The following is a 16,333-nucleotide window of genomic DNA, read 5'->3' on the forward strand; positions in this document are numbered from 1 at the left end:
AAAAAATATAAACAACTTAATATAATCTTAAAATTGTACGAAACATCAAATAAACCTAAAAATTTTTTATTAAAAGGACTAAACCCACGTAGTTCGAAAGATGATAGTGTAAGGCCCATTTAAAATATGTTAACTTTTCTGCCCTAAAGTTAGTGGGCCTAAGGCCGGCCCAACGTATAAGGTCCTAAGGTCTGCCCTAATCCCACTCTCACTTTCACTCTCACAGAAACGCAGCAGCCGTCAATCCTTCCCCTTGCTCTCACGAAAAGCTCTGCTAGGGTTTGCCCTAAGGTCCCCTTCCTTCAAGCTCGAACTCAGTCCTTGTTCACGTAAGTCACTCCTCAGCTCATGCTCCTTCCTTTCATGGTTTGTGTTCTCTGTATCGTTAGGGTTTGGTAATAACCCGCTCCTTTCTCTGTTCTGCCATTCAGTTCCGCTGCTAACCGCCCTAGGAGCAGTTCTACCTTCGCTGTGCGGGTCGGAGCATTTGCTAGCTTGAATCCCAGGTACGGGAAGTTAGGGTTTCAGTATTTTAGGTGTTGTCTTGGCTGTTCTTGAGTGAGTTAATGATTTCATGAATGAATCCTTCGTTTTGGTGTGATTAAATGCTTGTTATGCTTGGTGGATTTGATAAACATGGCTGTGGCAGTGAAGAACACTGGCGAGACCTGTTAATCTGGCCCAAGCGAGTCCATCTCGCCTAGGCGAGATGAAACAGGGAGCTCGCCTAGGTTTATTGCGCGAAAAGTCGCCTAGGCGGCTCGCTCAACTTTTGAGCGAGCAGGCAACTCGCCCAAGCGAGAGGGATCTCGCTTAAGCGAGATCCCGTGTTGCCCAGGCCCTGGTTTTCCTTGAGCCCTCGCCTAGGCGAAGGGGGGCTCGCCTGAGCGAGCCTGTCTCACCTGAGCGAGACCCTTCAGCCTGAGCGAGGGGTTTGGGCGAGACAGTGTAGTGTTGGATCGCGTTTTTGTCCTCTTGTGCTTGGATTTATTTGGGTATGACTGCTATGATAAGATGCATGTACTGATGTATGAATATATGCCTAATGGGTTGCTATATATGCGTGACATGATTCATAAATGAGGAATGATGAGTGTGGTGGGGACTTAGCATGTGAAATGAGTATACGGTTTGAGACTAAAGGAACATGGTATAAATATGAGACTAGGCCCCAGACTCATTGGGGTGGTGATGATCAGAGATATGGATTTGAGATGTGATTGGTATGAGGATTAAACTTCAAGGGTTGATACGGAATTGAAAAATATAATTCAATATTCTCTTATTGTTGATTTACGAACGTTGGTCCGTGTCAGCGTGTAATTCCTTGGGGTCTCTAGGTGAGACCTCCGGGGTCACGCTTCAGTGGTCGGGACGTAATTCCATGGCCCCTGCTAGTGGGTGTTCATGGTGGTGCCCCATCTGTATAACTAGGTAAGGATTCAAGGTAAGGTTGCATCCTGACGCTCCGAGGAGCCAGTTAGTCTCACTTAGAGCGAACTGACTCTTGTGGTGGGAGTAGCAGGAGGCCTGAAACTCACTGAGGGCTAACCTTGTGGTGGGAGAGATGTTGATTCATTGTAACACTGGTAACACATAGCTCAGGATCGAGCAGCTCAGGATCGAGCAGAGGTATCCACCACAAGTGCAAACATCCGCTGAATCCGACCGAGTTATACGTATCCGGATGAGTCGAGTCGAGTCGTAGTGTATTGAATGATGAGTCATGACATGTTTGGTTGTTATATGGATGTGAGATGATGGAAATATATTTGACTGTATGATGAGTATGTGTTGGCTCTAGCTTACCCATTTTGTTGCATGGCTGTGTTGTATGTGGTTGTTCTTCCTTGCGATGATCATCAACTTGGTTGATGGGAGCAGATGGGCGAGGTTCTCGTGGTCAGCAAGGGAGCGGTGATTCAGTAGCTTAGCCATCTGGGCTGGAGGCATTTTATTTACGATTTCTTTAGGGCTACGGCCCCTGTATCATCTTATGATTTCTTACTCTACACTCTTTGTTAGATTGGTATCCGTTTTATGTCGGCATCGTGGTGTGCCAGGTTGTAGGGGTTGCGTTAAGGACCCCAAGACTACGCTGCTATACTTTATCACGTGACGTTTCCTTTAATTTCGTTTTAATAATTAAATGGGACGTTACATTTATGGTATCAGAGCGGTCATTCCTTAGGTTTGTGGACTTGGATGTCCGCTTAGCTTTCTCTGTGTATCTTCTGAGTATTCTTAGTTAAATTCTTGCCTTTATCGAGTCTAACCAAGTGATTTTCTGTGTGCTAGTGGATTATGGCACCTCCTCGCCGAGCTTCCCAGTCATCCCAGGGGGACGCACTAGATATCGCCAGAGCCATAGAGGCAATGGTAGCAGCTATGGCGTAGCAGAGTGCTGCGATGATGCAGCAACATGAGGCATCCATGCAGCGACAAGCGGCGTCGCTTGAGCAGCAGCAGGCAGTGATGCAGCAGATGGAGGCTGCGAGGATAGCTGCCGAGGATGCTCAGCGGCAACATATGGAGGCCCTCCGCCAGTTGGAGGAGAACAGGGCGGCTGCCCCTGTGTTTGGTCCTGAACCACGACCTGCTGCTAGGGAGTGGAGTCTAGAGGATTTCTTGAAGCACCACCCGGCGAAGTTTGACGGGAAGACTAGTCCTGACGCCGCAGACCAATGGCTGAAGGACCTGGAGCGCATCTATGATGCGAAGATGTGCCCTACAGAGAACAGGTTGGCGTTCTCTGTGTACATGCTCACGGGAGAGGCGGAGCATTGGTGGAGCAGCACCAGATCCATCCTGGAGGAGAGGGATGAGCCCGTGTCATGGGAGGTCTTCAGGGAGAGATTTCTATCGGAGTACTTTCCTGACAGTATCCGGTACGCCAAGGAGGTGGAATTCCTCCAGTTGACCCAGGGAGGGAAGACAGTAGCTGAGTACGCTGAGAGGTTCAAGCATCTCAGCCGCTTCTATACACTGCCACTGGATGAGGAGTGGCGATGCAGGAAGTTCGAGAACGGCCTCAGAGGAGATATTCGCTTGATGGTGGCACCCTTGTCCATCAAGGACTTTGCTGCTCTGGTAGAGAAGGCCAGAGTGATGGAGAAGATGAAGCGCGAGGTGGAAGGCCAGCGCCCACAGCAGCCACAACCGTCTCATAGGATCGGTGGACCATCGGGGTCCAGGCCCAGACACGCGGAGCGGAGGAGACCGTATGATAGGCCTCACCATCAGTCCCAGGGGTCTAGGGGTCTTCCTCCTCAGCAGGGTCGAGTGTAGTGTTACACATGTGGAGGACCCCACCCGAGGCATGCTTGTCCACGTAGGGAGGGTTACCGCAGGTGCAACAACTGTGGCAAGGAAGGCCACTTTGGGAGGGATTGCCCCAACCTTTCTAGGGCAGCAACACGCCCTCCAGTTCAGGCACCCCAGCAGCATCAAGGGAGAGACAGAGGCAACAGGCCTCAGGCGACGGGCAGAGTGTACGCCATGTCAGGGGCAGAGGCATCAGGCTCAGGTTACTTGGTTATGGGTAGTTGCATGATAGCTGGTTCTTCTTGTTGTGTGTTGTATGATTCTGGAGCGACACACTCTTTTGTGTCTTTTGCTTGTGTGGAACGGTTGGGTTTGCCGGTGCGCGAGCTATAGTGTGAGCTTGCGGTGTCTACTCCGGCGTCGGGTTTGGTCAGGACGTCGTCCTTGTGTGCTAGGCTTCCAGTGGAGGTAGAGGGGCGTAGGTACAGGGTGAACTTAATCTGCCTACCCCTACAGGAGTTGGAGGTGATCTTAGGGATGGATTGGCTCTCTGCTAATCGCATTCTGATAGATTGTCGGGAGAAGAAGCTGTTGTTTCCAGACTCAGAGGAGCATGAGTTGGTGTCCTCCCAGGGTGTTATGAGGGAGCTACAGGACGGTGCGCAGTGCTACATGATCTTCACACATATGGAGGTGGAGAGAGGAGAGACGACGTCTGTGATACCAGTTGTACAGGATTTTGGGGATGTGTTTCCGGAGGAGGTACCAGGGTTGCCTCCCAATAGAGAGGTGGAGTTCTCCATCGATCTAGTCCCAGGAACAAGCCCGGTCTCGATGGCCCCATATCGCATGGCTCCGGCAGAGTTGGTAGAGCTAAAGAAACAGATAGAGGATCTGATGGAGAAACAGTTCATCCGACCTAGCACTTCACCTTGGGGAGCACCGGTGCTGTTGGTGAAGAAGAAGGATGGGAGTTCGCGCCTGTGTGTAGATTACAGGCAACTGAACAAGATGACCATCAAGAACAAGTATCCGCTCCCGAGGATTAACGACTTGATGGATCAGTTACATGGGTCATCAGTGTTCTCGAAGATAGATCTGCGATCAGGGTACCACCAGATTTTGGTAAAGGCTGATGATGTACAGAAGACAGCCTTTAGGTCCAGGTATGGCCACTACGAGTATGTGGTTATGCCTTTTGGCGTGACCAACGCCCCAGCGGTGTTCATGGACTACATGAACAGGATCTTCCGACCCTTCTTAGATAAGTTTGTAGTGGTCTTCATAGACGACATCCTTATCTACTCCCGGACGCAAGAGGAGCATGCAGAACACTTGAGGTTGGTGCTTAGTGTTTTGAGAGAGAAGCAGTTGTATGCCAAGTTATCCAAGTGCGAGTTCTGGATGGATGAGGTTCAGTTTTTGGGGCATGTGATATCCGCCCAGGGGATTGCAGTGGACCCGGCAAAGGTCGAGGCAGTGGTTAAGTGGGAAAGTCCCAAGTCGGCCACAGAGATCAGAAGCTTTGTGGGGTTAGCGGGCTACTATAGGAGATTCATAGAGGGATTCTCCAAGATAGTGGCGCCTCTGACTCTGCTTACCCGGAAGGACCAACCCTTCACTTGGACGGACAAGTGTGAGGAGAGCTTTCAAGAGTTAAAGAGGAGATTGACGAGTGCTCCTATATTGGTAATTCCGGATGTGGAGAAACCGTTTGAAGTCTACTGCGACGCGTCTCATCTTGGTCTTGGTTGTGTTTTGATGCAAGAAAAGAAGGCGGTGGCATATACTTCGAGACAGCTTAAGATACATGAGCGTAACTATCCCACTCATGACTTGGAATTGGCGGCTATAGTTTTTGCCTTGAAGATCTGGAGGCACTATCTTTATGGTGCCCAGTTTCGAGTGTTCAGCGATCATAAGAGCCTCAAGTACTTGTTTGACCAGAAGGAGCTGAACATGAGGCAGAGGAGGTGGATGGAATTCCTGAAGGACTATGACTTCGAACTTCTATATCACCCGGGGAAGGCAAATGTTGTGGCAGATGCTCTGAGCAGGAAGACGGTACATACGGCACACCTCATGATAAAAGAGGTAGAACTACTAGAGAAGTTCAGAGACATGAGAATACAGGTAGAGTTGGGGTCCGAGTCCATTAGGTGTAGTACCCTTACTATATCTAGTGACTTCTTGGGCTCGATCAGGGAGAGGCAGTTGTTGGATGCTAGTCTGAACAGAGTTAGGGAACAACTTGGATCAGAGGAAGCCAGAGACTTTGCCGTGAGTGATGATGGCATACTGAGGTTTCGAGGCAGAGTATGTATTCCTGATGATGCTGAGGTGAGGAAGTTGATCCTTGAGGAAGGACACAAGAGTCGTCTTAGCTTGCATCCTGGCATGACTAAGATGTACCAGGACCTCAAGGAAACTTTCTGGTGGCAGGGGATGAAGAAGGATGTGGCTCAGTTTGTATCCGCCTGTCTGACATGTCAGAAGGCGAAGGTGGAGCATCAGAGACCCGGTGGCGTTCTACAGTCGTTGGAGGTACCGGTGTGGAAATGGGACAGCATCTCCATGGACTTCGTGACTCATCTTCCACGAACTTTTAGAGGACATGACACTATCTGGGTGATAGTGGATCGGTTGACCAAGAGTGCTCACTTTTTGGCGATGAACTTGAGGATGTCCATGGCCAAGTTGGCCCAGTTATACATTAGAGAAATAGTGAGACTTCATGGGGTGCCCTCGAGCATAGTTTCCGACAGAGACCCACGGTTCACATCCCGGTTTTGGCAGACGCTACAGAGTGCTATGGGTAGCAAGCTCACCATGAGTTCAGCTTATCACCCTCAGACCGACGGTCAGTCTGAGAGGACGATCCAGTCATTAGAGGATTTGTTGAGAACTTGCATATTGGATCATCTGGGGGCTTGGGATGAGGTGTTGCCCTTGATAGAGTTCACCTACAACAACAGTTTTCATGCGAGCATTGGCATGGCGCCATACGAGGCTCTTTATGGTAGGAGGTGTAGGACTCCTCTTTGCTGGTATCAGGATGGGGAAACGGTGTTGGTTGGACCAGAGTTGTTAGAGCAGACCACCGAGAAGGTGAGGATGGTGAGAGATAGGATGTTGGCTTCTCAGAGTAGGCAGAAGGCCTATGCTGATCGTAGGAGGAGACCTTTGGAGTTTGCGGCGGGAGACCATGTATTCTTGAGGGTGACCCGAACCACGGGCGTGGGAAGGGCTCTCCGCTCAAGGAAGCTTTCGCCTAAATTCCTTGGCCCGTATCAGATCACGAGGAGGATTGGACCAGTGGCTTATGAGATAGCTTTACCCCCGCAGTTGGCGAACCTTCATCCGGTGTTTCATGTCTCGCAGCTGAGGAAGTATGTGTTCGATCCGGCTCACGTGTTGGAGGCTGAAGATATACAAATCAGGGAAGATCTCACAGTGGAAGTACCACCCATCGCTCTTGAGGACAGCAAGGTTGAAGAACGTCGTGGAAAGACCGTTAATCTTGTTAAAGTCATCTGGGATCGGAGAACGGGTGACTCGACTTGGGAGTTAGAAGAGGACATGAGAAAATCACATCCACATCTGTTTACATGGTGAGTCTTTCATTTTCGAGGACGAAAATTTTTGTTGTTGAAGGGAATGTAAGGCCCATTTAAAATATGTTAACTTTTCTGCCCTAAAGTTAGTGGGCCTAAGGCCGGCCCAACGTATAAGGTCCTAAGGTCTGCCCTAATCCCACTCTCACTTTCACTCTCACAGAAACGCAGCAGCCGTCAATCCTTCCCCTTGCTCTCACGAAAAGCTCTGCTAGGGTTTGCCCTAAGGTCCCCTTCCTTCAAGCTCGAACTCAGTCCTTGTTCACGTAAGTCACTCCTCAGCTCATGCTCCTTCCTTTCATGGTTTGTGTTCTCTGTATCGTTAGGGTTTGGTAATAACCCGCTCCTTTCTCTGTTCTGCCATTCAGTTCCGCTGCTAACCGCCCTAGGAGCAGTTCTACCTTCGCTGTGCGGGTCGGAGCATTTGCTAGCTTGAATCCCAGGTACGGGAAGTTAGGGTTTCAGTATTTTAGGTGTTGTCTTGGCTGTTCTTGAGTGAGTTAATGATTTCATGAATGAATCCTTCGTTTTGGTGTGATTAAATGCTTGTTATGCTTGGTGGATTTGATAAACATGGCTGTGGCAGTGAAGAACACTGGCGAGACCTGTTAATCTGGCCCAAGCGAGTCCATCTCGCCTAGGCGAGATGAAACAGGGAGCTCGCCTAGGTTTATTGCGCGAAAAGTCGCCTAGGCGGCTCGCTCAACTTTTGAGCGAGCAGGCAACTCGCCCAAGCGAGAGGGATCTCGCTTAAGCGAGATCCCGTGTTGCCCAGGCCCTGGTTTTCCTTGAGCCCTCGCCTAGGCGAAGGGGGGCTCGCCTGAGCGAGCCTGTCTCACCTGAGCGAGACCCTTCAGCCTGAGCGAGGGGTTTGGGCGAGACAGTGTAGTGTTGGATCGCGTTTTTGTCCTCTTGTGCTTGGATTTATTTGGGTATGACTGCTATGATAAGATGCATGTACTGATGTATGAATATATGCCTAATGGGTTGCTATATATGCGTGACATGATTCATAAATGAGGAATGATGAGTGTGGTGGGGACTTAGCATGTGAAATGAGTATACGGTTTGAGACTAAAGGAACATGGTATAAATATGAGACTAGGCCCCAGACTCATTGGGGTGGTGATGATCAGAGATATGGATTTGAGATGTGATTGGTATGAGGATTAAACTTCAAGGGTTGATACGGAATTGAAAAATATAATTCAATATTCTCTTATTGTTGATTTACGAACGTTGGTCCGTGTCAGCGTGTAATTCCTTGGGGTCTCTAGGTGAGACCTCCGGGGTCACGCTTCAGTGGTCGGGACGTAATTCCATGGCCCCTGCTAGTGGGTGTTCATGGTGGTGCCCCATCTGTATAACTAGGTAAGGATTCAAGGTAAGGTTGCATCCTGACGCTCCGAGGAGCCAGTTAGTCTCACTTAGAGCGAACTGACTCTTGTGGTGGGAGTAGCAGGAGGCCTGAAACTCACTGAGGGCTAACCTTGTGGTGGGAGAGATGTTGATTCATTGTAACACTGGTAACACATAGCTCAGGATTGAGCAGCTCAGGATCGAGCAGAGGTATCCACCACAAGTGCAAACATCCGCTGAATCCGACCGAGTTATACGTATCCGGATGAGTCGAGTCGAGTCGTAGTGTATTAAATGATGAGTCATGACATGTTTGGTTGTTATATGGATGTGAGATGATGGAAATATATTTGACTGTATGATGAGTACGTGTTGGCTCTAGCTTACCCGTTTTGTTGCATGGCTGTGTTGTATGTGGTTGTTCTTCCTTGCGATGATCATCAACTTGGTTGATGGGAGCAGATGGGCGAGGTTCTCGTGGTCAGCAAGGGAGCGGTGATTCAGTAGCTTAGCCATCTGGGCTGGAGGCATTTTATTTACGATTTCTTTAGGGCTACGGCCCCTGTATCATCTTATGATTTCTTACTCTACACTCTTTGTTAGTTTGGTATCCGTTTTATGTCGGCATCGTGGTGTGCCAGGTTGTAGGGGTTGCGTTAAGGACCCCAAGACTACGCTGCTATACTTTATCACGTGACGTTTCCTTTAATTTCGTTTTAATAATTAAATGGGACGTTACAGATAGACTAAATTGGTCCAAAGTTTCAAAATGGACTAATTCCAAAATTCACTAAAAGTTAAGGGACCAAAACCATATTTAACCCTTATTTCAATTCAAGAAAATAGTTACTAAAATTAGTAAAATAATAAAACTGAAAAATATTTTTTTTATTTTAAATAATTATTTAAGTTTAAAATATAACAATTAAGAGGGTAAAATTTAAAAAACAAAAAAGACACCAAAGATATTTATCACTTTATATATGTAGTTGTATTATTATTATTATTATTATTATTATGATTATTATTATTATTTTTATTACTACTCGATATTATTTAAGTGTTATTATTATTATTATCTATTATTATTATTATTGTTATTATTATTATTATTATTATAAAAGTTAAACACACATTTTACATTTATTTACTACGGGATTATATCTCAATTACTTACACTTTTTATTTGTTTTGTTGTTCATTTTATTTTTATATTTGTGTAATTATTTGAATTAAAAAAATAGTTACTAAAATTATTAAAATGATAAAATGGAAAAATAATTTTTATTATTTATTTTAATTTAACAAATAATAATTAAGAGGATAAAATTGTATAAACAAAAGAGGACACAACAAATGTATATCTCATTATATATATGTAATTATTGTATTATTTTTATTTTTATTACTACGAGATATTATTATAATAGTATTATTATTATTATAGTTAGACAAACATCTTAAATTAATTTAGTACGAGATCTTATTTCAATTACTTGTCATTTTTATTTATTTTGTTGTTAATGTATATCTTTATATATAATGATTATTATAGTTGACATTAGCTTAATGTTAGCATTAATATTAATATTTATAACATAATATTATTAATATTATTATTATTATTATTGGTATCATTATTTTTTTTATTATTACTATTTATAATGGAGTTATTATTATAAGTGTGCTTTTTTTAATTATAGAAAATGTAACACCCCATTTAATTTAATATACGAAATTAAAGGAAGCGTCACAAGATAACTTAAAAGCGCAGTCCTGGAGTTCAAAACCCAACTCCTTAAAACCTAGGCACACCACGATGCCCAAAAAGAAAAAGAACTGGTTAACGAGTTTACAAGGAAAATTATGTTAATCAAAGAACAAGCAAGTACATGTGCCTTAGCCCTAAAGAGAAGCCCACTAAAGAAACTAAAACCAGCCCATGTAGATCATGTCGCGGAACCATCACCGCCCTGTTGTCCGCGGGTGTTCCTCGCATCTGCTCACACCAACAAGTTGATGATCATCGCAAGAGAGAGTACCACACAGCAGAACACACCACAATAAAAGTAGGGTAAGCTAGAGCATACAGTCATTCAATCAATGAAATCAGATACATATTCACAGTCCATCATACATACGTCACACAACATATTACGACCTTCCAAACAATACACTACGACTCGACTCGACTCATCCGGATACATATAATTGGGTCGGATTCAGTGGACGCTCGCACTTGTGGTGGATACCTCTGCTCACCCCCGAGCTGCTCACCCCTGAGCTATGTGTTACAAGTGTTTCATTGAATCATTTTCCCTCACCACAAGGTTAGCCCTTAATGAATTTCAGGCCTCCTGCTACTCTCACCATAGGAGTCAGTCCGCTCTAAGTGAGACTAACTGGCCCCTTAGAGTGTCAGGATGCAGTCCTTACCTTGAATCCTTACCTAGTTATACAAATAGGGCACCACCATGGGCACCCACTAACAGGGGCCATGGAATTACGTCCCGACCACTGAAGCGTAGTCTCGGAAGTCTCACCTAGAGACCCCAAGGAATTACATGCTGACACGGACCAACATTCATAAATCAACGATAAGAGAACATTAAATCATGTTTACCATTTCATATCAACCCTGGGATTAATTCCTCATACGCATCACATTTTGAATCCATATTACTAGTCATCACCACCCCATGAATCTAGGGTCTCATCTCATATCAATGCCATGTTACTTTAGTTCCAAACCACTCATTCCTTTCACATGCTAAGTTCCCACCATACCCATCATGCACCATTCATGAATCATGTCACGCATACATAACACTCCATTAGGCATATATCCATACATACGTACATGTATCTCATCATAGCAATCATACCCAAACAATTCCAATCACCCGAGAGTAAACATACAACCAAAACTCAGCACTGCCTCGCCCAACACCTCGCTCAGGCTGAAGGGTCTCGCTCAGGCGAGACGTTCTCGCCCAGGCGAGTCCTCTTCGCCTAGGCGAGGGCTCGAATAAGGCAGCAGGAGCACACGCGGGATCTCGCTTAGGCGAGACCCTTCTCGCCTGGGCGAGATGCTCGCTCAAAAGAAGAGCGGGTCGCCTGGGCGACCTCTTCGCGCAAAAGGGTTTGGGCGAGTCCCTGTTTGTCTCGCCTAGGCAAGACTAGCTCGCTTGGGCGAAATTAGCAGGTCTCGTCACTATTTTCCTGCAACAGCGACCCAAGCCAGCCCATCCCACATACATTAACACATTCACAGCTCATAACCACATCATACCAGCCCCATAACTTCAACACGACAATTCATAACATAACAAAAACGAAATATGCAAGTGAGCTAGAGCTTTCCTACCTGAAAATGGGTTCGTACAGGTCTTTCGGCACAAAACTAAGGAGCACAGCAGCTCTAGAACCCGACTCGCAAACTGGAACAGCGAGTTAAACGAGTTAATACAGAGTTTCCCAATGTGGCTACGAAAATATACTAGACAGAGACGATAAGGTGAAAGAGTACTTACGTGAGCAGAACAATGGCCAAGCTAAACGTGAATCTGAAGAACGTTGGAACCCTAGCAGAAGTAAAAGGCGGCTGCGGCTCAAGGCAAGGACAATAGTTTTTTGAAAATGGGAAGAATGTTAGGTTTAGGGCAGACCTAGTAACTTTATCTGTTGGGTTGGCCTTAGGTCCACTTACAAGGGCAGCCCACTAACTTTAGGGCAGAAAGTATTTAGCCAATTTTTCATGGGCCTTACAAAAAACGTTGTTATACTAAATACTTTTTTTAAATAGAGTTTTAATCTTTTAAAATTTTTATAATTTATAATTTATATTAATATTATTATTAGTATTTTTAATGGTTAAAAAAATATAATAACAATTATATTATTATTCTAAAAAAATTTAAAATAAAAAAAAACAAAAAAATTATTTGCACGGGTCATAGGCTATTATAATCATTTTGTAAAATTAATTAATTGTATTATATTGTGATATCAATTCTATTTATTATATTTAAATCTGAAATTATTATTGTATCACTTAGATTTATTATTTTAGTAAATTAATAAAAATATTTACAATAATATAACTTAATTTTCATAATACTTTATTATATAATATTTTTATTATTTTATTATTTTAGTACATAAAATAAAATAAATACGTCCCGTGCGTATGGAAGGTGAGTGTACCAGTATACATTTGAAAATATAACACCTACAATAATTATCTTTGAATTAAAATATTTTAAAAGTTTACATGGGACGCAGTTCAAACCTTGGCTTTATCTCCTGGGCCTATGAAAAGGCCCAACGTGCAGCTTGGATATATATTCCCCGATATCTTTCCCTTTTTCCCCTCTTCACTCTGAGTTTCAGTCTCACTTTCTGAGAAGAGCGCCAAATTAGGGTTAGGTTAGGGTTTAACCGTTCCTACACTCAATCGTCAATCTCTTCCAAATTCCAATCCCAATTGCAATGGATCCGACCAAGAAGCGCAAGCTTGATGAAAATGGTTTCGGTGATGCCGACCCGCTTAAACTCTCTCCCACCGAGGCGCGAAAACTCATCGAGCGCTTCACCCCGGAGCAGCTTCTCGACATCCTTCAGGACGCGGTGGCTCGCCACGCCGACGTTCTTGCCTCCGTGCGTGCCGTCGCGGACCCCGATGTGTCGCAGCGCAAACTCTTCGTGCGGGGCCTCGGGTGGGACACCACCACAGATGGCCTCCGCTCACTCTTCTCCACCTACGGCGAGCTTGAGGAGGCTGTCGTGATCATTGACAAGGCAACCGGCAAGTCCAAGGGCTACGGATTCGTCACCTTCCGCCACGTGGACGGTGCCGTCCTCGCCCTCCGCGAACCCAGCAAGCGCATCGACGGGCGCGTTACTGTCACGCAGCTCGCTGCAGCGGGAAACTCCGCGTCGAATGCCAACGCAGCCGATGTTGGGCTCAGGAAGATCTACGTAGCCAACGTGCCGCCGGACCTTCCCGCGGACAAGCTCCTCGCGCATTTTTCTGTGTACGGTGAGATCGAAGAGGGACCCTTAGGGTTTGATAAACAAACTGGAAAATCAAAGGGGTTTGCGCTTTTTGTTTATAAGACTCCTGAAGGGGCTCAAGCTGCGTTATTAGATCCTGTCAAGACTGTGGAAGGAAGGCAATTGAGTTGTAAACTGGCGATAACAGATGGTAAGCAGGGTAAGCGAGCCGGACCAGATTCGGGTCAGGCCCATGGGAATGTTCAGCACGGTCATGGGGATGGAGTGGGGGCTGGAATGGGGATGCCTCCTGCGGCGGGGTCTGGGCCTGGGCAGTATGGCGGCCCGCAATATGGGGGACCGGTCGGGTTGGGTTCGTATGGTGGGTTTGGTGGACAGCCTCCGTTAGGTAACCATAATCATCCTCTGAATTCATCCAACCCCGTACCCGGTTCTATGGCCGGTGCTGGTGGTTACGGCGCCGGGATGGGTGGGCCTTATGGTGGATACGGTGGGCCGGGCTCTGCGGGATTTGGTGCTGCAGGTGGGTTAGGAGGTGCTGGTGGAGGTGCTGGTGTTGGTGGTGGGCTTGGAGGAGCAAGTGGTGGGCTTAGTGGTGGTGCTGGTTCTTTGTATAGATTGCCGGGTTCTGGCGGCATGCCTGCAGGTGGTGGAGGGTATCCCGAGGGTGGTCATTATGGTTTATCAGCTTCGGCTGGATACCAGAACCAGCATCACCCTCCTTCTGGTGCTTCTCCAGTGCCTAGAGTTCCACCTGGTTCGATGTACCCAAATGTGCCTCCTTACTACTAAAGAGGTAATACTGGTTGTTCTTGTTTCTGAAATTCTTTGAAGTTTGTGCGGTGGAAGTGCAATTTGTTCATGTTTTCTTTTGCGTTATATTTCTGTATGGACTGCTTGGTTGTTAGTCTGATTATGTTCTGTGTGTATGTGTATGTTTTGATTACTGTTGGTTTTTGGCCTTGTTTTATTTTTTTGATTGTGTATTGTATGTATTTTTTAGACTGAAAAATATTTAATAACTTGCGTTGTTGGGGATAATGTAGCAGATTTGTGGTTTTGGATCCCGAACAGTGAATACTGTGATTCTCTTATGCATCAGTAGCTTACTAAATCCTATATTGATGTTGATTGTAGATAGTGAGTTTGTGATGAAATGCACATCAATAAAATGTATGGCGTAATTCAACTCAGCCTTCTAATTTGTTTTGTTTTAGTATATTATATTTTTTTATGATGTTTTGATGACTATATGTTATTGAAAGTTTATCAGGTACTGTTTTTTTTCTTATTTTATGTTCCAAATAACTTTGTTTATCATCTGTGCCCTGTTATTGCAGTTTGGTCGTTTTGCTAGCACTCATCTTGTTTGTAGTTCTTTTGTGTGTTCTTTTGTTTGTCTTCCTCTGCTCGATTAATTTTATCATGTTGCACATGTTTTTGTATTTGTGTTTTCACTTTTATAAATAATTCGTTGTGTTTGTTAATTGGTCTTTCAAACTATGTTGTTGGTTACATATACTTGGTACCCTGACTTGGGCCGTTTGTGCATTTGGTTCCTATGAAAGGGTGAGCAATGATTTGTTTATTTTTCTTGTCTTGTTTTTACAATATAATAATGTACTTTGGATGGTGGTTGTGAAATGATGAATTGAGTTGAATGGATGTTTGATTCAGGTGTATCATCGCTTATTGGGTGCAGATGCTTTGTGCCTCTGGTGATTGCGTGAATTGCAGACTATGTACTCTGGTGTAATGAATGTGTTAGCCTGTACTTTTACAGCCTCTTGACTTCATCTGCTCCCCTTTTAAGCCTTGATTCATATGAATGTTATTAGTTAAAACCCCTGTTGAGATAGACTAGTTTTGTACTTTTAGAAGGATTATCTGGGCTGTTACAGCCTGTTTTAATTATATGGTTCTGGATTTATTAGCTGAGTTTGTACTTAGTCACATTTTCTTGTGGTTAGTTTTAACAAAAGTTGCTCAATGCTGTGGTTGTTTCGTTTTATTTATGTTTATCAATATTTACTAATGCAATGATTTAGTCATGCTGTCTTGATGCTATGATAATCTGATAATTTACTTTATACAGTGTTGGTCAGGTTGTAAGTGTAATGGTGTCTGCAAGTGTATAATTATTTTCTAACAGTGTTTATACTGTATATTTGATGCGTAATAATTATCATTGTAAAATGCAAGTCATCTTGTAACTATATTGGCGTTTACAAGTTCTAGTGGTAAATCAATTTTCTCATCCAATAAGCTTTCATAGGATTTCTTTCTTACACTGGGGATTCCCATCATTTTGTAAATATGTTCTGGTAATTTGTGACGTTGACTAGTTTACTATGCTTGGGATAGTCTCGAGCCTATGCAGAAAGAATTCTGACATTGAGAATTGGTGATGTTCTCTGAAGCATATGTATTTCATTTTGTCAAGACGACCTGTACTAAAACGCTTGTTTGGTAAACTAATTAGTTTGCTTTATTTTTTTAATAAGTTATGAATGACGAGATTAGGTGTTATTTGGGAATCACTAATGTTTACCTTAATTGCTGATTAAATGATTTTCTTTCCATAATTTGGACTTAAGTAAATTTAAGAACCGTCTTCCCTTCTCAATATTTCCATCTTGTTTTCTCAATTTTATCAATTGCTTGTCAAATGTAAGGTGCAAGTTTATTAATTTCTTATGTTATAGATTATAGATATTTTCACGACAATATATGAATATTTTAAATTGTTCATCGGTAATAAAATCTTATCCCACCATGTAAAGACATTTTGACTGATCTCATGGCATTATTGGACTTGGTTAAAAGCCATATTTTTATTGATGTTAATGTCCTTCTTGTTCTCCTTTTACCTCCTGTTTTACATTGCTGAAAACCTTGTCATCTAATCTTGTGTCACCCTGACTGGCATCTATACGTGGTGAACAGCCTTAATTTTATTTTATCTTTTCCTCAATAGGTGCAGAACCAATATCTTCTCGCATATAGTAATAATTTTATGGCCGCATATCTTATACCAGCATGCTTATTTTTTATATTACCTTTCTTTTGCGGGCACTTTA

The 16,333-nt window shown here is 44.2% G+C and overlaps 1 protein-coding gene across 2 annotated transcripts; it reads left to right on the forward strand.

Annotated features, from left to right (window-relative positions):
- Positions 1-12,600: 12,600 nt before the first annotated feature.
- LOC114169313 (RNA-binding (RRM/RBD/RNP motifs) family protein) lies at positions 12,601-15,264 on the forward strand. Of its 2 annotated transcripts, none has more exons than XM_028054421.2 (2): positions 12,601-14,049; positions 14,931-15,264. In XM_028054421.2, the coding sequence occupies exon 1, from the start codon at positions 12,729-12,731 to the stop codon at positions 14,043-14,045; it is 1,317 nt and encodes a 438-aa protein (XP_027910222.1). In that variant the 5' UTR covers positions 12,601-12,728; the 3' UTR covers positions 14,046-14,049; positions 14,931-15,264. The 2 variants fall into 2 exon arrangements, with proteins under 2 accessions (XP_027910222.1, XP_027910223.1); XM_028054422.2 differs by having other exon boundaries at positions 14,956-15,264.
- Positions 15,265-16,333: the final 1,069 nt, after the last annotated feature.

The sequence above is a fragment of the Vigna unguiculata genome, chromosome 11, assembly GCF_037176805.1.
Source record: "Vigna unguiculata cultivar grain cowpea cultivar isolate G323 ecotype 2 chromosome 11, ASM3717680v1, whole genome shotgun sequence".
NCBI classification, from domain to species: Eukaryota; Viridiplantae; Streptophyta; class Magnoliopsida; order Fabales; family Fabaceae; genus Vigna; species Vigna unguiculata.